The following is a 27190-nucleotide window of genomic DNA, read 5'->3' as shown; positions in this document are numbered from 1 at the left end:
GACAGCCTTCACAGAGGAAAGCGAGGCTTCATTTAATCTATGGGAAAGGGTACAGTGGTAGAGAAGCTGGATGCTCTTTGTAATCATGTTGGGCAGTGAAAACCAACTCACTCTGGGCTTTAGTTGACTTCCTTCTGTAAATAACTGGAAACATGGAAGCAAAGATCCTGTGAAATTCACTCTGTCCAAGTGATCTTCCTTCCATAAATCTTCCCTTTTGAAAATAGGAACAATAAAAAAATCTGTCAGGCCTCTTCTTCCACCCTTTTACATTTTTAAAGACAGAAGTCAGTGTGGTCTGATGTAATGTAACGTTTTTGTCATGTAAACCTTCCAGACTATCCAGGAAGCCTCAGCTTTGGGGAAGGTGTGAACTGTAATAGCAGAGTTAAGTGAAATGGTGCTGAAGTTGCCCAGCACCCAACAAATGGCCTCAGAGGATGAGATTATCTTGACTTTAGGAACCTAGCACAGAGGCTAGTTTTCCCTCAAGCAGGTATTTCAATCAAAACTCTTCCTTTATAAGTCTCTCGGAGCTAAAAGTACTGTGTTTTCTTTATATAACATTGGCACTTTTGCTAACAACAAGAGAGTAGTTTATTTGTAATAAGAACAGGCTTATTACTCCATACAGTCTGGCAATGTTTTTAGAATTGGGAAAGCTACGGCAGATCATAAAGTGGACTTGTTGGCTCAGATGATTTCTCTTCCCTCCTAGTTTTGATGATCATTTCATAACATGTATGTATGTGTATGTCCATACGTAGATCCACATGGCGACTTTAGTCTTTCAGAGGACATCTGGATGCTTGCATAGGTTTCAGACAAGATGATGTGTGTGTCATTTGTTAGAAACTAACAATGGGCTAGTTAAGCAGGCTGAGGCAGGAGAAACCTTCAGGATGTCTTCATACTCGGTTGAATCATCATGATGCTCTGTGTTTGATACCCTGGGTGGAGAAAGAGTGATCTAGTGTAGGCATAGGCAACATGTGACGTGGTCTGCAGTTGCAGCAGTTGTTCGGACTTATAACTCTTTTTCATATCTTTAAACAATTATTTCTCCTAAAGTATTTTTTGTCTGTGCCTTCTTTGCTCTGTTTCTGGGTCTGAGTTTTTCTTTTTTTCTGTCTCTCTGTATCTCTTTCTCTTTCACTCTCATTGTATCCCTATCTCACCTTATTCAAGAGACATTTCTTTCGATCAACAACTAAATTGACTTCATAGTTGAGAGAAAGCCTATGCAGGAATACTGAACTATACCACAGTTTGTTTATGGCAATGTGCTACTCTCACATGCAACTGTAAATAAAATATGAAGACACAATTGGGTGATTGAATCTGAAGGAGCTCAGAGAAATGGACAGATGCATCTGGGAGGAGAGATATAGAAGAGAGCTGGGTTGGAAAACCTACTAAGAGTTGGACCCCAGAAAGTAGAAAGGAGGACATAATAAAGCGAAAGATTCTCTGTAAAGTGATGGCTGAATCCTGGTTGTTATTTCTGCAGAGAACAATTGAGTAGTGAGTGAGTGCGGTGTGAGTGTGAGTCGGGGAATTGCTGGGGGAAGCGTCATTTGAACATCCAACCCAGAGTAGTTTAGCTGGGGATTAGATTGTGGAATCTTTGAAAGTTAGAGAAGTTTAGAATTCATTCAGCGGGTAGTAAGAAGCCATTGTTGGTTTGTAAGCAGAGGAGTGGCATGATAGAAGTGCCAGTTTCTTTACCATCCTTTTTTTTTTCTCCACTATTGGAATCTGTTGCTGACGCATACGCTGTCATGGACATTAGTCAACTGCAAGAGCGGTGCTCACAATCAGTAAGGAGAGGATGCTTTTTTAAAAAAAGGCATCTGGGTTCCCTTTCTCTTGCTTTGCAGTTATGTGCACCTCGTTGACATTAGGGCTGTTTCAGTAAAACATTTTCCATAAGGATGTTCCGATGACACAAAGGTTCTTTAAAAGAAAGTTTGTAAATTCAAAAGGGTAAAAGAAGGGAAACCATGTTATTCTTTTTCTTGTATTACAAAACTCCATTATTCTGTTACTGTGGCTTTCTGAAAGCTTCCAAAATTTTCAAGTCTTTGTACAGTAAAGAGTAGTGTTTCTTTTGTCCTATTATTTTCTTTAAATTTTCTTTTTAGTTTTTCAATTACAGTTGACATTCAATATATTGGCAGTTAGACATTTATGTAATGTATGAAGTGATCCCCCAGTAAGTGTAGTACCCTGCTGACGCCTTGCATGGTTATTGCAATATTACTGATCATATTCCCTACGCTGTAGTTTTCATCCCAGTGACTGTTTTGTAACTGCCCACTTGTACTTCTTATTTCCTTCATCTTTTTCACCCAGCTCCCTGACCCCTCTCCCATCAGGCAAGCATCACTTTGTTCTCTGTATCTATGAATTTGTTTCTATTTTGCTTGTTTATTTATTTTGTTTTTTAGATTCCATATATAAGTGCAATCATGTGGTATTTGTCTTTATCTGCTGACTTATTTCACTTAGCATAATGCCTTCCATGTCCATCAGTGTTGTTGCAGATGGTAAGATTTCGTTCTTTTTATGGCTGAGTAATGTACATCTTTCTTCAATTGTCTATTGAGGGACACTTAGGTCACTTCCATATTTTGGCTATTGTATATTAAATATCCTTCTTTGTATCTTGTTTTAGCCTTTTTAAAAAATTTACTTTATCTGATATGAGTATTTTCATTTCCATTTGTTTGAAATATCTTTTTACTCTCAGTCTGTGTGTGTCTTTTGGTCTGAAGTGTCTCTTGCAGGCAGCATATGTAAGTAAGGGTCTTGCTTTCTTCTTCATTCAGCCATCCTGTGTTTTGATTGGAACATTTAATCCATTTGCATTGAAAGTAATTGTTGATAGGTGTATAGTTGTTGCCATTTTATTTATATTTTTATTTTTATTGTTTTCTTCTTCCTGAAGAAGTCCCTTTAACATTTCTTGTAATACTGCTTTAATGGTGATAAACTCCTTTAACTTTTTTTTTTTTTTTTGTCTGGGAAACTCTTTTTCTCTCCTTTAGTTCTAAATGATAGCTTTGCTGGGTAGTATAATCTTGGTTGTGGGTCCTCGCTTTTCATCACTTTGAATATTTCTTGCTAATCCCTCCTGGCCTGCAAAGTTTCTGTTGAGAAATCAGCTGACAGCCTTATGGGAGCTCCCTTGTAGGTAACTAACTGCTTTTCTCTTGCTACTTATAAGATTCTCTGTTTACCTTTAACCTTTGGCATTTTCATTATAATGTGTCTTGGTGTGGGCCTCTTTGGGTTCATCATTTAGGACTCTCAGTGTTTTCTGATCTTGTATGTCTATTTCCTTCACCTGGTTAGGGAATATTTTAGTCATTATTCCCTCAAATAGGTTTTTGATCCCCTCCTCTCTCTCTCTCTTCTCCAGAAGGATACCCCTATGATATGAATGTTGTTATAGTTGATATTGTCCCAAAGGTCCCTTAAACTATCCTCATTTAAAAAAAATTTTTTTTTTTTGCTGCTCTATTGGATGTTTTCTGCTGCCTTGTCTTCTAAATTGCTGATGGGATTATCTACTTCTATTTTTATGTTGATTCCCTCCCTGTAATGTATTCTTTATTTCAGTTATTGTGTTCTTCATTTTTGACTGGTTATTTCTTATGGTTTCTATCTCTTTAAGTTCTTACCGATTTCATTTTTCGTTCTGTTAATTAAGTTCATTAAACAGTCTTATAACCAGTGTTTTGAACTCAGTATCATGTAGATTGCTTGCCTCCATTTTGTTTAGTTCTTTTACTGGAGTTTTGTTTTGTTCTTTTATGTGAAACATGTCTCATTGTTTCTTAGTTTTGGCTGCCTTCCTGTGTGTGTTTCTATGTATTACATAGATCTCTCATGTCTCCCATCTTGGCAGGGTGTCTTTTGAGTAGTTATTCTCTGAAACCCACTGGTGCAAATTCCCTGGTCACCTGAGCTGGGTGCTGCAGGGGTGTCCCTCATGTGGGTTGTGTGTGCCCTCCCATTGTATTTGTGTCTTGATTGCCATTGGCATATCAGTGGGTGAGATTGACCCTGAGGCTGAGTGGCTCTGAGGACTGGCCATGACTACAGAAGATGAGCTGTAGTTTGGGGGCTGACCCCATGGAGTGGATGCACTGTAATGGGGCTCTGGTGCCTGCCACGTCTACCCTTTGGGCATGTCATTTGTGGAGCTACTTGAGTGATGCTCTAGTCTGGCTGACGCTGGCCATTGGGTGTGTTGGTTCTGGGGCTGCTTGGGAGGTTCTCTAGTGGGGTCCAGATCAGCCACTTCTTGTGCCCAGCCCATGGCCGCCTTGGTAAGGGCAACCAAGTGATCAGCAGTTGTTAGCTCCCTCTGCTTGGCCTGGAGGAACCTGCAAGACGCTATGCTGCAAACCAACTCACAGTAAACTTCCGCTAGTGCCAGGGGCTGCTAGCAAGATGTACAGGGCATTCCGTGGCCAGTCACTGATTATTTGGGTTTTGTGGACCTTTGAGAGATTTTAGGAAAGTCCTCAGCATGGGCTGAAGCTGACAGCTTGTGAGTAACAACCATTGAAAGAGGTGAGGACTGGTGCACAGGTTGGGAGGGGTGGGATCTCAGAAGGACCAGCATGGGCCAGTGGTGTCAACCAGGTTGATGAGGACTCAGATGTGGCACCCAGCTGTGCCTTCAGGCTGTGCGGGGGGAGCACTCAACAAAAGAACAATGGCAACTGCCAATACCTTTTTCTGGGAGAGAGCTGGCACTCTGGCCCTCACCCTGAAGCCAGGCATCTCCCCATACGCCCCCAGCATTTTTTGAGCTGCTGTCCCTTCTCTGGTGCTTGGGGTGAGTGTGAGCAAGTGAGTCTGTGCACACTCTGCATCATGGTGTTACTACCATTAATGAAAAACCCACATATTTTCAATTCCCCAAAACTGACCCCAACTTAATATAATCAAATTAAATGTAGTCTATGTCTTTCCCCATGTCCCCCATATTAAAAAAAGACGGGGTTGGAGGAGAATATTAAAAAGTCCACACAGTAAGAAATGCGAGGCTTAAAGTAAGCGCTCCAAAGAAGACTTAAACCTCAGTATGAAACTCATATATGATAAACATTTCTAGCTCCTTGATACCTGTTGAAGTTTGGACCGATTACAGCCTTCATTTGATCTCTTGAGATAGTCTGTAAGAGGTATAATCTTTAATATCTGTATTGTATTTGTACTGGACTGTTACAGGAATAGCAGAAATTAAAATGCCTGTAACATTTCTTGAGTGCTTATATGCATCAAGCACTATTTTAAGTATATCACACGTATTAGTATTCCTCCCTACTTTACGGATGAAGAAAACTGAGGTATAGAGAAGCATAGGTCACTTGTTCAAGGTCACACAGCCAGAAGTCCAAGATTCAAAACCAGAGACAGAGTTTAAAGCCACCCAGTTTGAGTGAGTGAGAGCTGTGCTCCGCAAGTGTCAGCGCACTGCCTCTCCGAGGCCAAGCCCAGGGTCCCAGCATGTCCCCCCTCCCACCACTCCCTCAGAGAAAAATAACTATGAAGAATTTATTGTTTTTCTTTTAGGCAGACTATGCAATTTTTTACAGACAAAGATGGCATAGTTAAAACTAAGGAGGGTAAATGGTAAAGAGAAAATACAGTAAAAATAAACTATTAAAAAACACACTATATACATATACAATTGTGTGCCTGAGTTTTTAGACTTAAGTCTAGGTAATACAAAGCCTGCTTGGGCACCCTCAGTGGCTGTCCAAACTCCCATGTGAATGTGCATTTTCTAGTTTTTCATTTTTAGGTATTTGGCTTGTTTCTATGTTCTTTTTTTATTTCCTGTTTTCCCTTTCTTTTCCCTTCTCCTTCGTTTTTAGTAAGACTGTATCAAGCATCTTTTGTGTATAAAGCATTGTTTGCCTTTAAAATTACTTTTTAATGATGAGGTCCCAAGGATGACATTGAATTAGAATATATCATTTTGAATCTGTTGATACTTTTGCTAAGTTGACTTTTCTAATGAATATACCAGCTTATACATTATCATCAATATATGTGAGTACCCATTTCACCTAATCCTTACAAACACTGAGCATTTTCTTTAAAAACTAATTTTATTAACAAATTTGATCTTATTTGTAAAATGTTATATTACTTCTATATAGAGGTTACTTCACATACTTTACACAGCACTGATCCACTCTATTGATGTTTACCTCTGAAATGTTTTAGTTTTAAAAAAAGTAAATCAGAAGTGATGTCTGTACAACGTTGTGAATGTACGAATGCCACTGAATTGTTCATTTAAAATGGTTAATTATGTCTTGTGAATTTCGCCTCGGTAAGAAAAGAAGTGTGTGTGTGTTTGTGCACGAGCAGTGCGTCTGCGTGAGCACCGAGGGTAGCTCTGAGCAGCGGGCGCCGCTGCGCCCTGCGTGGGCGGCAAGCGTCAGCATGATACAGCTTTCTGCAGAATCCTCTTAGAGCCTGAGCCGAATGTGTAATGCATGTTGCCTTTCTTTCTGCTAGTTATTTTGTGCGTTGCTTACTAATTTGGGCCGATAATAGATTTAAAATGGTTGATAAACCATCATTTTTGACCTGCCTTTAAAGGAGGGTATCCTGCTAGATGTTATCATGCAAGTTTTATGGCTGCCTGAGGAACGATCAGATAAGCACTGCAGGAAACAGAGGGTAAAGATCAACCAGTTCGGAAATGGTGGAAATTGCTTGACATTGTAAAGGGAATTATAAACATGCCTGAACCCTGGGAAAAGTGGCCAACAGTATTAATAATGACTGGTATTTAGAAAACCCTATAGCGGAAGTCTTATCAGGGAAACAAAGATCGCTGCCTAGAGGGTGCAGTCCCGGTGCCCCAGACCTCGCTGGAGCCCTGCCCCAGCTAGTGCTGCCCTTTCGGGGCGTTTTTTTGCCCCGAAGTGTTTCCTCTTTCTAAGGTAGTCTGCTGATGTCCTTTATGTGTTCTCCATTGGACTAAAGGATTTTCATATGATCTGTATGAACTCTGTGTTATATTAAGACTATTATCCCTCTGCCAGCCATATTTATTATTGATTTTATTCCCAGATCCTTGTTTGCTTTGGAAATGCATTGTTTTTAAATCTTTATAATTTATTAATTGTTGTGTTGTCAAGTCTGTTATTTCTTTTGGCCTTGTATCATTCTAATCTTAGCCTTCCCCTGTCCAGTAATTGATAAATACTAATGTATTTTCTTGAATTAAAAACAGTTTTTTGAGAGTGTACTCTAAGGTAAAAATGTGAGTTGTATCCAAATTGCCTTTTTTTTTTTTTTTTTTTTAGCTATTCTTACAGGTAAACATTAGGGTAATTATATTAATTTACAGATCTAGTTTGGGCTTTCATTTGAAGTGTGATAAATTAAAAGTTAATTTGGGAAGATTGGACACTTTTGTGATATTTAATTTTACCATCCTGAGGCCAAGTTTATATTTTTCATGATAGTTTTTCTTTTCATATGGGTTATACATATATTTTATTAGAGGATTTTATAAATATTTTGATTTCTTATTCTACTGCAAAGAAGAACCTTTTCCATCTATATTGAGATTAGTGCCTAGACATAGTTATTGATTTTCATATATTTATCTGGTAACTGATCAATGCCTCAGACTTACTAAATATAATAGTTTTCCATTGATTCTCTTGGGTTTTCTATATCTAATCACATGCCTGTGAAAATATTTTCCCCAATAATCATCATATCCCTTATTTGTTTCATTTATTTTTGCTTTTTTGCTGGACCTAGAAAAATATTAAATGACAGTTTCTTATTCTTATGTATAAAAAATGAATATTGAATTTTATTAGATGTTTTTAACAAGATAATCCTGTGATTAAGATAATCATTAACTTCTCATGTTATATGTGTATTTTCTCTCTTTTGGTTGACCTGGCCGTAAGGAAGAGTAATATTACCTTAAGGGTTTACTCAACTAGTGCCATTAGCAACAGGTCAGAGCTGCTTCCCGTTCCCGAAGGTAAAGCAGTCTAATTTCGCTTCTGTGTAATATTAACACTTACAGGAAGAAGAAAATGCATCTGAGTTTTAAAGTTTTCTGGAAGGCTTCTATTTTAATTATTTTTACTTCATTCAGAATGCCCAAATGTAAAGTTGAAATAACCTTTTTAATGTATTCATGTTACATTAAAGTCTTTTATCCTTTCTGGGAGGAAATCAAAACCTTAGGTTTTGTATTGAGGAAACCAAAACCAAGGCAATTTATTGAATTTCCTGTGTTTCTGAATTAAAGACTACATTCTTTTCTAACAATAAGGAATCATAAACTTAAGAATATAATAATGTCCATTTCTTCTTTTTTGTAACTGGGGAGGGAACAAGTATTGAATTTCTAATCAGTGTCTCTATCTTTCATATAATAATAGCTGACTTTTCTTGATCACTTGCAGACACTGTTCTATGGGTTTTATGTGTATTAACTCACTGTTGTCCATACTCTGTGAGGAAGGACAGTTTCACTATCCCCTTTTGTGAATGAGGAGAAACTGAACACAGATTAATTGAATGGCCGGAGATTCATTGCTAATAACAGGCAGAGCTGGGATTTCATTCCAGGCAGAGTACTGAGTCCTTTGTTTTTTGAAAATACTGTTTTATTAACACCACAGTGGTAAACAACTTTATGCTTATGTTTTTTTATATATCACTTAGTCACACATAATTCAAAACCCACAAAGAAGCTAAGAGTCTTTACATTAAATGTGTCCTTCCGAAAAATCCTTAACTGTATGCCAATCTGTCTTCAAGCAGTAAAATTTGATTTTGCACCATTTTATATTTAATATGTCACATTTACATAGCAAAATAATGAAGGCACAGCTAATACAAGCAAACTTAAACCCTTTCTACTTCTGAACTGGGGATGGGGACACACATTTAGATTAGTTCTTCAAGTATATATTTTTTCCCCCAAACATTAGCTTCATTGAAGAGTTCTGATAATTTTCACAGCTACATTCTAAAAGCTATGTGACAAAAAGACTTCACAAGGATCAAACTATATAACACTGTATACACATGCTTTATAGAATTTGCTACATTCTACATCTCTTCAAGTAAATTAATATTTCTAAAATGCTAGGTTGAGGGACTTAATACTGAAACATTTGGATTTTTTTTACACTTTTGTAAATAGACACTGTCAAGAAAACACATAAACATGAGACTGTAAATAATGAACACATATGTTGACAATATTATACACGTTAGAAACCCTCCTCAGAACCACATTGTTTCTCTAATTTAAAATATTCAGGATATTCTTTGAACTTTGAAGTGGCAGGTTGCAGACCTCATTCACAGTACAGCCATGATCTCCATCACAGGCTTCCTCGACTCCATCACCCTTCTCAGAAGTGCCAAGTCTTACAGATGAGTTTTTTTTCCCCTTGGGTTCTGCTTCTTCTGCAGGGAAAATTTCAGGACTAAAGAAATCGAAGAATTAAGCATTGAGAACACGTTCAGTCTTGAATTGGGTGTTGCGTGTGTAGTGCGATCATAGTGTGATGAATGGGTTTCAAAGTGGTTCTTTACTTCACATCTACTTGACACCCTTAATAAGTCCTCTGTTCCGGTCCTCACAGAAGAGATCATGAAAAAAAAATCATTTTTAATTTAACTCGTTTTTTTCAACACCTTTTCATATATTTATTGGGTTCAAAATGAAAATCAAATTTGAAACGGGCTGGTCAGGATCCGATTGTTTCAATTTAATATATTTTTAGGAATGTCAGAATTGATTCATACTGTATTTTGGTCCAAAACCTGAGCCTTTTTAAGTTCACCAATATTTAAAAAAACAAAGCAAAACACCAGGATTTTCTTCATCGTCATTCTGCTCTTCCATCTCCGCCCCCGCTTATTCCTTGGCGCCATCAGACACCGCAGAGCGGGGACCCCCGTCTTTGGCAGCCGCAGCCTCCGCGGCAGCCTCCGCCGCAGCCTCCTCTTCCTCCTCCTCCTCTCCCTCCTCCTCATCCTCGTACTCATCATCATCGTCCTCCTCTTCCTCGCCCTCCAAGGTCCATGCACATCCCTCCATCTCTCCAGTGAGCTCTTGGATCTTGGCGAGTAAGGGCTTATAGATTTCGTTATACTTTTTTTCCAGAGCCTGAAATTCCTTATCAAATTTGGCCTCTATCTTATCGCATCGCTTCTGCAGCTTTTTGAGGGCCAGGACTCGGCATTTCACCGAGTTAGGCAGGCTGTCGATAAAGTCATTTTTAGGCTTCGGTGCGTTCTCCGCAGGGCTCTGGGGCTCCTCGGCGGTCTGACCCGCGGCGCAGTCAGACTCGCCGGCCGCGCGGTCACAGCCTCCCCCCTGCGCACCGCCTTCTGCCATTACCTCCTCCGCTGCCTCGGCTGCCGCCGCCTGGCTCGGCTCCGCCGGTGCCTGGTTCTCCGAGTCGGCCATGGTGGAGGAGAAGCTGCAGAGGACTAGGTGGCTCCCGCAGACACCTGCGCCCGAGCTGCACCAGAGCGATCTTGCAGATGCGGCAAGCGGCCGTGACGTCGGCCGCGGCAATGACGTCGGCCGCGGCCCCACCCTTTCCACTCGGGCCCTGGACTGGCTCTCCGGAATCAGCTGATGGCCGGGCCCCCGTACTGCGCCAGCTTCCTGCCGTTGCTCCCCTGTCATCTCCCTGGCCTCGCAACCGACGTCAGAACCCGTCTCCAGGATACCCTGCCTCCGGTCTGCCCACACACCTGCGCCCCGGTGTGTGCCGGAATGGCCGCTGGGCGCTGGAGACACCTTTTCGGGAACTGCTTGGATGGCCTCAGCAGTTTTCACTTTGCTCTTCTATCCCACTTAAGTTCCCGTATACATCTGTCTGTCCGTTTGTGTTGGTCTTTGCGCCTTCTGATTGCTGGCATTGGTCTGCCTTGGTAGGTTGTCTCTGGCTTACCCTCATGGAGTCACTTCTCAGATTCTTCTGAATTTCTTTCCAAAAAGTGGACCCATGGGAGGACTAACTGCATTCCACTCCTTTGGGGACTTGCGTGGTCGTGTGTGGACAGTCCACCTGCCCACCCAACAGCCCTCCTTGCCCATTTCTTCACCTAGTGACACATATACGGGTTGCAAGGTCTTTGAGACGTTTGGGTATGGAACCTCAAGACACTGGGTATTCTGGAATGTGTTCTAGAAGATACTTCAGAATCCTTGGCTTCTGGGTAGGAATAAAGCTGGAGGACAAACGCCATCTTATTTTGGTTGAAGTGTATATTTAGTACTGTGGCTCTTTGGGCACGCACAGACACACACACGGACACAGACATGGTCAAGGCACTTCACGGTTCAGCTTCTGCTCTCTGGGTCGTGCCTGTGATTTGGATCTGAGAACATTGTCTTAAATAGCCAATGCTTGTTCTCTAATAGCAAAGTAAGTAGACTTTAGTTCCTTACGTTCTTTATTAAACCAAAATGATAGCTTCTTGAATAAGGATCAGGGCACATATTTTCGATTTGGAAGGCAAGTGTTCATGCCAGGGATTCCTCAGGAATGCTTTCAAATTCAGCATACTGATTCCAGTGCTTTTCTTTTACTATATTGGGACTTTCTGAAGCTTTTCCATCAAGCATATGAATGAATGTTAGGATATTACTCCCCAAAACACATTTGGTGCCATCTTTTGGCTCTTGAGAATATTGAGTTAGTTAATAATATGCAAAGCACTTAGTGCTGACACATAGCAAATGCTTGGTAAGTATTTTAATTTTTTTAACACAATAATTTATTAATATGCAAAGATAATGTGCAATAATAATACTCTTTTTTAGAAAATGATACCTTCGTGCCTTTCTCCAGAGAAAGTGACCATTTACAAAAGACCCACTATATTCCCGTTAGCAAGCATCCTAGATTTTTATGAACTTGTGATTCCTATTGTTTATTTCACTTTCTTAATTTTGTTCCAGATAATTCACTTTCCTCTTCCCTGTTGCCACTTGTGATTACTGAGTTTTATTGTGAAGGCTGAACTTGCAGTCTTAGCCTTGACTAAATTTAGTGATACATCATCACTTGATGGCTGCAGCTGCCTTGAGGTTAGGAATGCTTTATCCCATTTTAAAGGTAAGGAACTTAGGAACAGAAAAATAAAGTACAATCAGTATTCTGTGACTATATGCATCACCTGCGAGGCAGAATCGGGGTCAGAAACCAGGCCTTCTGACTCCTACAGTGCAGAAGTTGTGACAGACTTAAAAACAATTTTTTAGTTGAACACACCTGAGAGCCTGTCTGAGACAACCAGGATATGCTCGTCTTTGAGGATTTCTGTGTTCTCATATTTAAAAATCTTAAAACGTATTGTTAAGCGAGGCTGTTTTATTTTAGGGTTGTTTTATGGAGATATAACTTATGTATGATAAAATTTACTTTTTTCAGGGTGCTTTGACAAATAGTCACTACTATAGTAGTTGAGACGTAGAATAGTAACATCATCCCCCATCCAAATTCCCTCATGGTCCTTCCCTTACTGCCAGCCCTGGCAACCACTGATCTGTCTTCTGTCTCTATAATTGTGGATTTTTTCCTCCCAGAATATCATCTAAGTGGAATGATGTGTATGTAGTCTTTTTCACTAGGCATAATGCATTTGTGATTACTTTGTGGTGGTATTTACATTCGTAGTTTACCTTTATAACTGAGTAATAGTCCTGTTTGAGTTTCCAGGGTTGTTGTTTTGTGTGTTTGTGATTATGAATAATGCTATAATGAACATTCACCTGCCTGTTTCTGTATGAATGTAAGTTTTTATTTCTCTTGGGTAAATACGTAGAGATAGTAAATGTATGTTTAACTTTTTAAGAAACTTGCACACTGATTTGCAAAGTGGCCCTATCAGTTTGCTTTCACACCGGCAGCGGATGAGAGTCGCAGTCGCGGCACATCTTCTCCAGCATTTGGTGGTGGTGTTTTTTCTCCCTAATCTAATCACAGGGTAGGCATACTGAATGATTAATGACGTTCAGTATTTTCCAGTGTGCTTATTTACCATTCATATGTCTTCCTTAGATAGTTTCTTATTTTCTAAATCGAGTTCTTTTCTTTCTTACTAATTTTTAAATGCTTTTTATATGTTCTGGATACAAGTCCTTTGTGAGATGTTTTGTAAATATATTCTTACAGTGTGTGGCTTGCTTTTCCATTTTTGTAATGGTCTTGAAAAAGCAGAAGTTTGAAGTTTTGATAAATCCATTTTATTTTTTTTAATGCATTATGCTTTTGGTGCCATATCTAAGAAGTCTTTGCCAAAGCCAAGGCCATAAAGATTTATTCCCATGGTTTGTTTCTTCTACAAGTGTTATAATTTTAGGTTTTACATTTAAGCTAAGATCCATATTAACTTTTATATAGGTGTGAGGTATATGGATATGCTGTTGATCCAGTACCATTTATTAAAAACATTATCCTTTCTCTACTGATTTGCTTTGCGAATTTGTCAAAAATTAATGGACCCTATATAGCTGGGTCTGTTTCTGGACTCTCCATTCTGTTGATGTATGCCTCTGTCCTTTTACTCTGCCACTTTACACTTGATAACTACAGCTTTGTGATAATTTAAGGTCATGAAATTAGGTAATCTGAGTCCTCTTTTTTCTTTTTGAAAATTGTTTTGGCTCTTCTAGTTCCTTTGCTTTTCTATATAAATTTCAGATTCAGTTTGACAAATTATTTAAAAGACCCTCACTACAGTTCGGATTTAGACTTTTAAATGCGCATAGTACCTGCTCTTTTAAATTTGTGTTTAAAGATTGTCAGCTCATTAACAGTTGTCTCATTTTGTGGGTTTTATGGGATCTAGTGTATAATTGGGGCTACAGTAACACATAGTTGTGAATAGTGTAGATGAGCTTTCATGCTGTGAAGGCTTTATCTCAGCATATTGTAATTTCTCATGCATCTGTCACATTGGAAATGAGAAGCAGCAAGGTGGGTGGGGGGGCACTTTGTAGGTAGCTGGGAGCATAGGTCTGTACTCAGACATCTGGCTTCAATTTCTGTGTCCGCCCCTGTATTTGTCTTAGATTCAGTACTGAAATTGGAATCATGATTGTATCAACCTCAGAAAGATTTTTTGTGTATTTTATTGACACATAATTCTCATCCCATAAAATTTACTCAAAGTGTTAGTTTTGAATATTCACTGAGAGAGTGTATATCTAAGAACTGCTGTAATGAACAGCATCTAGGAAACACTATAACCATTAATGATCATTATCGAAGAAAATGTGTTGCCAACAATACTAATTGACATACAGAGATTAGAGCCTACGTATTAGTGTACTAGGGCTGCTATAATGAAGTATTACGGGCTAAGTGACTTAAACAGCAGAAACTTACTGTCTCATAATTCTGGAGGCGAGAAGTCCAAAATCAAGGTGTTAGCAGGGTTTTGTTTGTTTGCTTTCCCTGAGAAAGGAACAATTCCGGACCTCTCTTCTTGGTTTGTAGATGTCTGACTTCCCCTTAGGTCTCTTCCCACTCTGTTTCCTCTAGGCATGTCTCTGTCCAAATTTCCCCGTGTTATAAGGACACCAGTCGTGTCAGATTAGAGCCTGCCCTGGTAACCTCTTTTTAAGTTGATTACCTCTGTAAAGACCCTATCTTCATTAAAGGCCACCTTCTGAGGTACTGGGGATCAGGATTTCAATATATGAATTTTAGGGGACACAGTCCAACCCATAACACACTACCCTCTCGCCCCCCCCCCCCAAATTCATGTCCTTCACCTATAAAATACACTCACTCCATTCTAACATCCTCCAAAGTCCTAACCCATTCTAGCATCAACTTTTAAGACCGAAGTCTCATCTATGATGGTTAATTTTATGTGTGAACTTGACTGGGCTATGAGGTGCCCAGATACATGGTAAGACATTACTCTGGGTATGTGTATGAGGGTATTTCTGGATGACATTTACATTGGAGCAAAGCAGATAGATTGACCTCCCTGATGTGGATGGGTCTCATCCAATGAGCTGAAGGCCTGAATAGAACAAAAAGGCTAAGTAACAGGTACTTCTCCTGCCTGACTGCCTTTGAGTAGGGACATCAGTTTTCTCTTGTCTCCACACTCTTAGAGAAACATCAGACCTTCCTGGATCTCGAGCCTGCCTGCCTTGGGCTAGAACTACACCCTCTGCTCTCCTGGGTCTCCAGCTAACTGACTCTACATCTTGGGGTTTATCAGCCTCCATAATTGTATGGGCTAATTCTCTCTCTTTATTTCTATATATAGAGAGAGAAATAAATATTATGTGTGTGTATACATAAATGTGTATATATGTGCGTATGTATATATACACATATGTACACACTGCTGGTTTTGGTTTTCTGGAGAGCCCTAATGTAGCATTTAAATCGTGTATGTGTGAGACTCTGGGTTTGATTCGTCCTAAGGCAAAAGTCTACAGCGGTGAACCTCTGAACCAGGCATGTTATCCGCTTCCAGGGACAGTGGTGGGACAGGCACAGGATAGACTTTCCATTCTAATAGGAAGTAGTCAGAAGGGGTAAAAGGGGTTACAGGTCCCAAGCAAATCCCAAATTTAGCAGGGTAAATTTCATTAAAGGCTTGGAGAACAGTCCTCTCTGGCGCCGTGCTCTCCTCTGGCCTCTGGGGCGGCGGCCCTGTTCCCAGACCTGTACCCGTGGAGGTAGTGTTAGCGCCGCTGGCCTCTGATCTGCCTTTGGGGTTATTCTTCCCTTTTCTTGAAAACAACACCTGTTTGCAGCCAGTGAGCTCTGTTGGCTCATTTTATACCTGTGGGATCCCATAAATCTGACAGCCTGCCTTCCTTTCGTTCCACCTCTGCCCCGTCAGTGCAAGCTGGCGGTGTTTCTGCTGGTATAAAATTCTCAAACTCTCATTGGTCTCCCAGACAATTCACATGGGTCCAAACTCACTTCTACATTTTTAGGTGCTTGATACTGTAGTATCCCACTTCTGGTACCAAAAACTGTATTAGTCAGGGCTTTCTTTTATCATCTGTCTGTCTGTCTATCTATCTATCTATCTGTCTATCCATCCATCCATCCATCCATCCATCCATCCATCCATCCATCCATCCATCCATCCATCGATGATTTTAAGGAATCTGCTCATATGGCTGTGGAGCTGACCAATCAGAAATCTGCAGGGCAGGCTGGCAAGTTAGCAGTTCTGGAAGTAATAGTTGTAGTCGTGAGTCCAAAGGCAGTCTGTAGGTCAAATTCTTTCCTCTTTGGAGGTCTTCTTTTCAGTCTTTTAAGGCCTTCGGCTCATTGGATGAGGCCCACCATTATGAAGACTAATCTGTTTTACTTGGAGTCTACTGATTTAAATGTTAATTACATCTAGCCCTAACCTGCATGGTTCAGTTGGTTGAACGTCATCCCACAAAGTGAAAGCTGACTGGTTTGATTCCCAGTCAGGGCACATTCCTAGGGTGTGGGTTTGATCCCTGGTCAGGGTATGTACAGGAGGCAACTGATTGATGTTTCTCTCTCACATTAACGTTTCTCCTTCTCTCTCTTTCTCGCTCTCCCTTCCTCTCTCTGAAATCAGCAAACATATCCTTGGGGGAGAATTAAGAAAAATAAAAATTAAAAAAAAATTTAAAGCATCTTCACAGCAACATTGAAACTGGTGTTTGACCAAACAGCTGGGTACCACAGCCTAGTTAAGTTGATACATAAAATTAGCCGTCACTACTTCTAATAAAAAAATCATGTTGATGGTACTTGGCTTAGGTAGCTGTACCAGAAAAATGATAGCTTTGCATAATGGGTCTCAGGAAATTAGTGCAATGTATTCAGTGTGAGAAACTTTTAGTGTCTATGGTTAACATGTACAATAGTCTTTATTACCTTCATGTCTTTTATTTTTAAAACTGGCCATTTATCCCTTTTTAAGATGAGAAAAGAGAGGTAGTAGCATGCAAAACATGGCAGAGGCTGGATTTCAGCCTGTTTGCCCCACTAATCAGTTGTATCACACTGCCTATTGGTTAGTTATTCATGTACATAGTGACTGTGTAAAAATTGTCTGCTTGGAGGAAACCTAAGATATTCAAATGTAGTTTATGAGGTATTAGAGTACAGTGAAGGAAAAGTAGAAAGTATCTGTCTTTATGATGTCATATTTAAAAAAAATTAGATATAATTGGAATAAATCATTGCATTAGTTGTAGGTATATGTCATACTGATTTGTTTTGTGTATATATTGCAAAATGATCATCACAATAAGTTTAGTCATTATCCATCACCATACATAGTTACAAAATTATTTTCTTCTGATAAGAGTTTATAAGATGTACTCTCTTAAAAACTTTCAAATGTACAATATAGTGTTGTTAACAGTAGTCACCATGCGGTACAGAACATCCCCAGGACTTATTTTTGTAACTGGAAGTTTGTTCCTTTAGACCGTCTTCACTCGTTTCATTCACACCTCAACTCTGGCAACTACTGATCTGTTCTCTGTGTCTGTGAGGTGTTTTCTTTTTCTTTTTTTTTTTATGATTCCACCTATAAATGAAATCATATAGTATTTGTCTTTCTCTGACTTACTTCACTTAACATCATGCTTTCAGGGTTGCAAATCACGGGATTTCCTTATTTTTTATGGCTTAATAATATTCCATTTTGTATACAACATATTTTCTTTACCCATTCATTCACTGATGAATGCTTAGGTTGTTTCCATGTCCTGACTTTTGTGAATAACACTGCAGCAAACATGGAGGTGCAGCTATCTCTTTGAAACAGTGACTTTGTTCCCTCCCAATAAATACCCAGAAGTGAAATTGCTGGATTATATATGGTAGTTTTGTTTTAAATTTTTTTGAAGAACATCCATACTGTTTTCCAAAGTGGCTGTACCAGTTTGCATTCCCCGACACAGTGCAGAAGAGTTCCCTCTTCTCCGCATCTTCACCAACACTTGTGATTGTTTTGTCTTCTTGATGGTGGCCATTCTAACAGGTGTGAGGTAATAGCTCCTTGTGGTTTTGATTTGCATTTTGCTGCTTGTTAGTGATATTGTGTACTTTTTCATATTTCTGTTGGCATCTGTATTTAACCTTGGAAAAATGTCTGTTTGGTTCATCTGCCCATTTTTAAATCAGATTGTTTGGGGTCTGTTTTCCTTTTAAGTTACGTGCAATCTTTATATATTATGGATATTAATCCCTTAACAGTATATGATTTGCATATGTTCTCCCTTTCAGTAGATTTCCTTTCATTGTGATGATGGTTTCCTTTATTGTGCAGAAGTGTTAGAGTTTGATGTAGTCCTACTTGTTTATTTTTGTTTTTGTTGCTTTTGGTGTCAAATCCAAAAAAATCATTGCCAAGACCACATTTAGTAGCTTACCCATATGTTTTCTTTTAGAAGTATTATGGTTTCTGGCCTTAAATTCAAGCTTTTAATCCATTTTTGAGTTGATTTTTATATATGGTATAAGGTAGGGGTCCAGTTTCATTCTTTTGCATGCAGCTGTCTGATTCTTTTTAATTTTTAGAAAAAAAATTAAGTACAGAGAAGTGCAAAGAATAATATGGTATGCATCTTTATATCTATGATCCAGAGTAAACAAATGATATTTTCTTTAGATTTTTTTAATAAAAGAAAAAAATTACTAATACCATTGAAAGTTTCTATATCCCTTTAGTCCCATTTTCCTTTCTTACACAGACAAAACTCTGACTATGAATTTTATGTGTATTCTTTCATGTTTTTAATACTTCTATGTTCAATATGTATATTAACACGAATATCTTTTTACAATAATGCTTTCATTTTAAAAAATCAACATACAATTTATGTATGTCATAGATATAATTTCATGTGCATAAATAAAATCTCTTATCCATAAGCAATATAATAATGATTGCTAACCTTTATAAAACAGCATTGGTTCTACGAACTTTAAACATATTGATTTATTTTTTAAAACAGTTCCATTAGTTACTTACTCTGATTCTCTCCATTTTACAGATGAAGAGACTGAGATTAAGTAGCTTGCACAAGGGTCACGAGCTCTAGTGTCCGCACCACTGTCTCTCAAAGGGGAATTGTTTTAAGTGTTAAAAAACAACTTAAGTAAATGCTATCATATTGTACCTAACATTTTAAAAGTTTTCACTCAGCATTGTTCTTGCAATTCTATTCATTTTGATAACTCTAGATCTAGTTAATTCCACTCCAGTGCTCTGTGCTACTGTTTGATCCTACAGCTGTGTCACCTTTTCTGTATCCATTCTCGTATTGGAGTCTAGTCATTTTCCTGTTTCTCCATATTATGAGAAAACGCTGCAGTGAATGTCCGTGTGCTTGTCTTCTTGTGCAGTCCCATGCGACTCTCTCTGTGTCATCACCTCTTAGTAGAGGAGCTGGGTCAAAGGGTATTTGTTCTCAGCTCTTGTAGCTGTTGGCAACTTTCTCTCCCAGATGTTTATGTCTCATTTCACAGTTTACATTCCCACTAGTGAGCGGTTGAATATGCACCCGGACAGTGGCCAGACCATACTGAATAACAGAACTCTCATCCACAAAAACCTGCCCAGGAAACCAAGCATTACCTACAATAAGCAGCCCAGGAAGAGCCAGCCGACTCTTTCTCTCAATAACTTCTGTAACCCTCAGCACCAAATGGCCATGACTTGATTAATAACGGACAGCTTCTTCCAATTTAGGACCAAGCAGAAAAAACCAAAATGTGCATATTTGCAAATGTATAAGATAGTAGATCTTAACATTTCTTATCCCAAGGGTAAAAATGAATACCTTGCAGCCATGTGTGGAGGTGTATGCTAACTAGAATTATTGTGGTAATCATTTCACAATGTATACAATTACCGAATCATCATGTCACGTATCGGAAACCAATATAATGTTAAGTGTCCATGATACATGGACACTTAATTAACAATCACTGCAAAGAAAGGAAAAGCAAACTATGCGCCCCTCACCAATCGCTTAGGGAGCTCGCTTCTCGTCAGTGCATCCGCAGCCTCACCACGCCAGCAGCCTCTGGTCAGCAAGCCTGAAACCTTCCCCTTCCACGCGAAAGCTCTTCCTCCTGCTGCTGCCTTGAGTCCCTGCAAAAATATAAATGACAGTGGCTGACTCCTTTGCTATAACAAGTTGTGAACAAATTGCTTTTCTCGATTTTTGTTATTTCCATGTAATTCCCATCATCATTTCATAGCTTACTTTTCCATTTGCTTTGTATAAGGTTCCCATTTCCCCACATCTTTACCCATAACATCAATATCTTCCGACTTTTCAACTTAGGCCAGTCCGGTGGGTAAAATAGGAATCCACTGTGGTCTTTCATTTGACTGATTATTAGTGAGATGGAGCCATTGTATAACAGTTCTTTCAAGAAGTGGTTAAGAGATTTATAGAAAGGAGTTATCACATTACCCCGTAGGATATGTGAAGACACAACTATCAGAGGGTTTAGCTTTATTCATTTCTGAAGAGGGGGAGTAGCCTAGAACCATTTTCTTAGATTTTTTCATTTAAGCAGAAAAAGTTTTGTTTTTTTTCTAAGCTAAATTTTAAGCAGGACCATAAACAAGATGAAAACTGGAGTGAGTGCCTCAGGTAAAACGAAGCTAGTAGTATGGTTCTATCTACCTGGCCTCAGCCCCCTTCCTACCTGCCTTCCCTGCCCAACACTCGACACCTGTCGTCGGAACCCTGGGGCTGGGTGGTGACCAGTATACTCAGTGTCTCACGGTGCCTCCTGGTATGAAGCTTTAATGAAATTCCATTTTCATCACCTGCAACCTCAGTGTAAAAGGGGAACTGAAAAAACTCTCTAAGACTTTGGGCTAAGCATATTCTGTTTCTCTGGTTTCCTGACAGGCAGGAGTTTGTGGATGCTTATGTGAATTATATCTTCCAAATCTCAGTTCACGAATGGTACACAGCTTTCTCCAGCGGCTTCCTAAAGGTGTGCGGTGGCAAAGTGCTTGAGCTCTTCCAGCCTTCGGAACTGAGGGCCATGATGGTGGGGAACAGCAACTACAACTGGGAGGAACTAGAAGAGGTAAGCACGGAAGTGCGGTTCTTCCCCTCCAGGAAAGCAGCGGGGGCCTTGGGAGGCCTGCCCAGGGCCTGGTCTCCTTCGAAGCCTACGTGCTTCAGTGGGGTTTGGGGGCCTTCTGCGTCTCAGTGGCAATGTCCTGTTCTCAAATGCAAGCTATATCTAAAAGGTCCACTGTAATCTTCTTTTGTAAGAGACTCTTTTTCCTTTTTGTCTTTTGGGGCAGACTGCCATCTACAAGGGGGATTACTCAGCCACACATCCCACTGTGAAACTATTTTGGGAAACGTTTCATGAGTTTCCACTGGAAAAGAAGAAGAAGTTTCTCTGTAAGTATCAGGATTCTGAATGTGGCATTTGTCCACATTTTAGTTTTGGATGTGGTGTACGGTGACATACTCTACAGGTGAAGTTCTAACTCTTCTAAATGATAAACAGTAAATAAATGTTCATGCTTTTGTCTTAATGGCATCTCAGGCACAGCACAGGCCGTTAATCCATAGTTGTTGCCTAACAGGAGGGACTGCATGAAAGAAAGAAAGGGAGCAATCTTCGGTTACTGTAAAAACACTAGTTATTTTTATGTTTGTGAGTCCTGTAAGTATCGCATTGATGAAATCTAATTGTTTGGATTAATTTCCCTTCTCTCTCTAGCCTTTTGAAAATATTACAAAGTGTCTGTTGCTGATGTAACTTGGGAGATGTGATTTATAATGGCTTTATAATTGTGGTATAATTCATATGCCACACAATTTACCTATTCAAAATGTACATTTCAGTGGTTTTTAGTATATTCACTGGGTTGCGAGACTGTCAATTTTAGAACAGGTTCAGCACCTCGAGAAGAAGCCCCGTAGCATTAGCAGCCGCCCCCCGTTTGCTCCTGCCTTGCCGGTCTGCCTTCTGTCTCTGTGGATTTGCCTGTTCTGGACATTTCATATCAAAGGGATTAGATGGTCCTTTGTGACTGCCTGGATGACATTTGAGAAGGGTAAAATGCGTTTGAAGAGGAGCATGAAGCCTGATTTACATGAATGAATTCAGCCTTTTAAGAATAGTTGAAATCTTTGTGTCAATGTATAATCAAGGTCAGAAATTAGCCAGTGAATAGTATAAAATTTTTATCCATATTAAAAAAACAGGATTTGAAAGGCAGTCTCTTTTGCTGTATAAGAATGAGCATATACTAATAACGCATGATTTACCCCAGATTCCCCTGCTCATGGGGAGTAGGGATGAGGGGACGTAGGGACCCTGCACGCTGCGTAACCAGAGCCCCGCTTCTCCTCTGCCCAGTGACATTGGCTCCTGAGAAACAATGGCATGAGGGTCGAGTGACAGGTTAAAGTTTACCGGGGGCGCTTGTAGGGCTGTGACAATCGAGAGAAGCCCGCTCTTGGTCCTAGAGATTTCCTTAAAAGAAGACATTTCTTCCAGTTCAGAGACCATTAGACTTACAGAAAATTTTATTAACCCTGTAAATTTTGGCAAGAATGTTTATACATCACAGTTTCAGGCCATGGCAGGCTATTTGAAAGTGCTCCTTGACAAATGCTGTCATGTGGTGACTTTCAGCAATTCAACCAGGAGAAGCTTAGCTAGTGTTGGAAGGCAGGGAAAGACAGCTGAGTCCGTCTCCCTCCTATTTTGCCGAGTCACAGTGTATGTTACGGGAATGAAATGTCTAATACAGTGTCACTGTCAGTTCATGTTTCAGAAACATGGAAAGAGGGACAGGGAAAGGAGAGCAAACAGATCCCAAATGGAAATCCACTAGTGAAGGCAGTACAAGCACCAGGCACTCGAGAAGTGAGGAGGGCCTGAAGCTAGTCACACTGCTGGCTTCCTGTCCCCCGGGGCCAGCTCCTCTTCGCCCGTGCCAGCAGTCCCTTTCCTCTTTGATCGTTGGGAAGGTTCATAACGTGTATGAGGGCGGACGTTTGAGGGCATTTTGAGCATTGCACGGATTATTTGTGCCTGTGTAATCGGGGTCCAAAATTAGCCAGTGAATAATACAGAATTCGCATTCATAGATAACCAAGTAAGAGGATTTGAAAGGCAGTCTCTTTTAGATGAATGAACATATATTAATATTGATGATACACACATTGGCACATAAAAGCGATTGCACTTCTCACACGAGCCACAGGGTGTCACGCTTTCCTCTCTGTTCGCGGGAGGACTGCTGGGAGCGGCCAGCAGCTCCCCGGAGGCGGAGCCGGCAGTGCCAACCCCCTCTCTCCCCAGTGTTCCTGACCGGCAGCGATCGCATCCCCATCTATGGCATGGCGAGCCTGCAGATCGTCATCCAGTCCACTGCCAGCGGAGAGGAGTACTTGCCTGTGGCCCACACTTGCTACAACCTTCTTGACCTTCCCAAGTACAGCAGCAAAGAGATCCTGAGTGCGCGGCTGACCCAGGCCCTGGACAACTATGAGGGGTTTAGTTTGGCCTGAGCCCCCCGCCACCCCCCCAACCAGGTTGCACCAGATTCCCCTTCCTTCCTCAGTGTCCACATTGAGGCCTATACAGAAAATCATGGGGAGTGAGTTCTATTTTTTTATTGTATAAGTGGGTAGGGGACTTTTGAATCCTGAACCTGGTTGATGTATTTCTGGGGTTGTACACAGTAAGCAACCTTCTTGAAAAATCAGGGGTTGGGGATGGGGTGAAAAATTGACTCTTGTATGAGAGGTGTTTTTGTTCTTAAACCAAATTACTGAGTGCTCCTTGCACTTGTGAATACGTTGCACTCTGCTGGATAAAATGGCAGTAGATCTTTAAACTCTCATTTCCCAAATGTCTCTCAGCCCTCGTTTTCCTCACAGTGCTTCCTTGTCCTTCCTTCTCTTGTCATTCCCCTCTGCAAGAATGATTTTGACTGATCTGTCCTTTCTTAGCTGTGCACGCAGAATGTCTCTTTTTCTCTGCAGCCTTGGAAATGCCCCTGGCTTGCTGAAGCCCTATCTAAGAACTCGGGAAGAAAGGACTGCTTCAGAAAGTCCCAATTCCAGCAAACTGAATCCAGGTCCATACTTGGGCTAAACTCTTGAGATGTTACGGGGGCCTTCATGAACACATCTTGTGTTTTAAGAAAGTTCTTGAGGGATTAGCAATCTCTCCATGGCTCTGCCTATTCCTGGACCTCCTTAAAGATGTGCAGAGCAGCTTAGAGTGGCGGCTGAGCCCAATGTTGTTTTGTTGCTCAGCCACGTTCCTCTGACAATAAGATGAAGCGATAGGCCCAACCTCTTACCTTGCTTTTGGAGCAAGTAGAATTAATTTTTTCTAAGAGTATCTTCTCCAAGAACAGTAGAAATAATAAATTCCTTGCTCTGTCCTTTACTACTGTCTCTTTCCTCCCTCCCTGTCATTTTTCCCTTTCCTATCTTTCCCCTCCCCTATTTTACTGTTCTGTCACTTCATCCCATTCTGTTACCTGACTTAATGCTCCCTTCCTCTTCTCTCCTAATGGATGCATGCAGTCTACTTTTTTTTTTTTTAATTCTATTTAAACTACAAAATTTCTACTCAGATTTTTTTCTTCCCCAATTGCTAAGACTTAAGGACATTCTTTATCATATAACTTTTGTTTATTGCATTAGAAATGTTTGTTTACAGTGGGATTTCATGGGGGATTGTGTTTAAAGCAAGCATATGTATCTCAAAAGTAATGCCATGCTCAACCTTCATCATGGAGTAAGGAAATTCTATATGATCAAAGAGTCCATGTCAACCTAGTGTTAAATTCCTAGTCACTAGAGAAAAGACTTATTTATATAAAATAAAGTATTTATGATCCATGATATTAGCATCAGTCTCAATGAAGGAGTGTAGATTTTTGCTTTTGTTTCTTGTTTTTAAAACTTATTCTAATTGCTAAATTGGTAGTTTTTCAGTCTTTATAATACAAGATTAAAAAGAAGATATACAGTTATATGAAATGTTTATTTTCTATGTGTGTGCATATAGTTCAATATTATGCAATAAATTTGGTGTTTTAACTTAAAAAACTACTTCTTATTGTACTTCCAGAATGGGTATCTTAACTCTCAGTAGAAGAATGAAGTCACCTACCTAAGTGATCTAACAGAAGGTTCATTTTGCTTCCAGCCATGAGAAAGCGGAAGCAAGTGCTGGGGAAACGGAGAGGAGAGCAGGGCAGGGGCCGGGGCAGAGGACGCTGAGGATGACTGAGGTTTCTGCAGGTTGTGATGGTTGAAAGGGCGTTTCCCACGGAGAGGCGGGCCTGAGCGAGGGCTCAAACATCGGGGAGTATCTAGGGAAGGGCCAGGAACAACTTGAAGGGAGCATCGGAAGAAAAAGGAGAATAATGGTGAATAAAACTGGGGAGCAAGAATGTAGGCTTGGGTCTGAGGAACCAGTCTAAGCACTGGAACTTTAATTTGTAGTCAAGTAAGATTTGTTAAAATGTCCAGAACCTTGAGGTGGGGGTTGGAGGCAGCAATCTGACTTGATCTTGGTTTTAAGAAGATGTGGATGCAGGTACACTTGGAGGAAAAGTGGGAAGGGCAGAACAGAAAGACAGCCACCGAGAACAGCAAGGGTGGCAGCAGTGGCAAGAGAAGGGAGTGCATGAATGGAAGAGAAACAGGCGGACGTGGAGGGAATGGAGCCATACGGGAAAGAACGAGTAGAAGGTGATCAGGGTGACCGACACTTATTAGCCCACTTAAACACACCCAAAGTGGGAGCATGGAGCAAATGAGAGGATTTTTAATAGATTTTAAAAGCAGGTATACTGTATTGTTTTACCAGAATTAATAGATGGTTTAAAGAGGTGGTCAAGAGAACAGCAGGTTTCCATTAATAAGTTCCATTCAAAAGACATTTAAGAGCATACATAAGTGCCAGGTTTGAGGGACCAAAAAAAAAAAAAAAACCTGCCTCATTTAATTTTCAATGGAACTAGCCAAGTTATTTTAAGTTTCTGGGCCTTGGAATCCTCATCCATGAAATAAGAGGATCCAGACCAGATAATTTCTAAGGTCCAATGAGCTCTGAAATACCATCACTGGGAACAGGGCCTGCTCACAGACGTGCCCAATAAATACTTCTAAATATTTGTTGCATGAATGACGTTCTGTGCTGCTTCTGAAACACTATGATTTTCCTGGGGTATTTTATATCTTCCCTTCAGTACTTAATGCTTTAGAAGACTCTCCAGATAGGCATTTCTAGATTTAACTACCTACCTTTCCCTCCCTCTTCTGCAAACCTTAGGAAGTTTCTTCACTGTTTGTCAACTACCAATTTAATGAAACTGTTACCAACTGAAAGTATAACAGAGGCAACTTAGCAAATCAATAGCTCCACTACTCCACGAGAAAGCTGTTTCATGACTTAAGGTCCTCAATTAATAACCCTGAGATCAGGGGCTGGCAAACTGTAGCCCATGAGCTAACATGTATTTGACATTATTTAAAGGGTTGAAATTTTTTTTTTAAAAAGGAAGGCTATGAGACAGCAATTATAAGGCTTCCAAAGCCTAACATATTAATACCTGACCCTTTACAGAAAGAGATTTGCCAACCCCTGTGAGGGCAGACTTGTAGGAATCATAGTAACAGAGTGGATAACCTTACTGAAATCTTATGAGGAACATGGGTCATAGTTTGACACTGAACCAAAACAAGTGTTTGGGCCTTTCTGCCACAGGGGTAAGAAAATGAAGCTTTATCTAACCTACAGAAAGAGATACCAAGGTTTTGAAAGTTATAATAGCTATCACATATTGATTGTGTGCTGTGTTCCAGACCCTACGCCAGGCATTTACTATGCACAATCGAGCTTCATTGCCAGCATTGCTTCCTGACTCTACCACTTGCCAGCTGTGTGACCTTGGGCAGGTTTCTTAACCTCTCTGTATCTCATTTTCTTCCTATTTGAAATGGGGTAGAGGCCCCAGCTTGTGTAGCTCAGCTGGTTGGAGTGTTGTCCTGTGGAGTGAAAGGTCATGGGGTCAACTGTCGGTCAGGGCACAGACCCAGGTTGCAGGTGTGATCCCCAGTCGGGCTTACACTAGAAGGCGGCCA

The 27190-nt window shown here is 40.3% G+C and overlaps 2 protein-coding genes across 3 annotated transcripts in view; one reads left to right on the top strand and one right to left on the bottom strand.

The window, feature by feature from the left end:
• Positions 1 to 25147, top strand: part of HERC3 (HECT and RLD domain containing E3 ubiquitin protein ligase 3) — a 107008-nt gene extending 81861 nt beyond the window's left edge. For both annotated transcript variants that reach the window (XM_054591746.1, XM_054591747.1), the window contains exons 24-26: positions 20954 to 21137; positions 21361 to 21463; positions 23382 to 25147. In XM_054591746.1, coding sequence (XP_054447721.1) covers positions 20954 to 21137; positions 21361 to 21463; positions 23382 to 23590 — 496 coding nt within the window. In that variant the 3' untranslated portion in view covers positions 23591 to 25147. The remainder of the gene's footprint in view (positions 1 to 20953; positions 21138 to 21360; positions 21464 to 23381) is intronic.
• On the bottom strand, positions 9820 to 10572 carry NAP1L5 (nucleosome assembly protein 1 like 5). The gene has a single exon (XM_054591748.1). It carries the CDS (start codon positions 10496 to 10498, stop codon positions 9944 to 9946), a length of 555 nt encoding a protein of 184 aa, XP_054447723.1. The 5' UTR covers positions 10499 to 10572; the 3' UTR covers positions 9820 to 9943.
• Positions 25148 to 27190: the final 2043 nt, after the last annotated feature.

Source organism: Pteronotus mesoamericanus, unplaced genomic scaffold (assembly GCF_021234165.1).
Source record: "Pteronotus mesoamericanus isolate MK-2021 breed Mesoamerican mustached bat unplaced genomic scaffold, CSHL_Meso_final scaffold_232, whole genome shotgun sequence".
NCBI classification, from domain to species: domain Eukaryota; kingdom Metazoa; phylum Chordata; class Mammalia; order Chiroptera; family Mormoopidae; genus Pteronotus; species Pteronotus mesoamericanus.
This window is presented reverse-complemented; position numbering and strand designations above follow the sequence as displayed.

What these genes read in the sequence shown, in the direction of transcription:
- NAP1L5 (XM_054591748.1), bottom strand. Translation starts at nt 10,498, where the DNA reads ATGGCCGACTCGGAGAACCAGGCACCGGCGGAGCCGAGCCAGGCGGCG.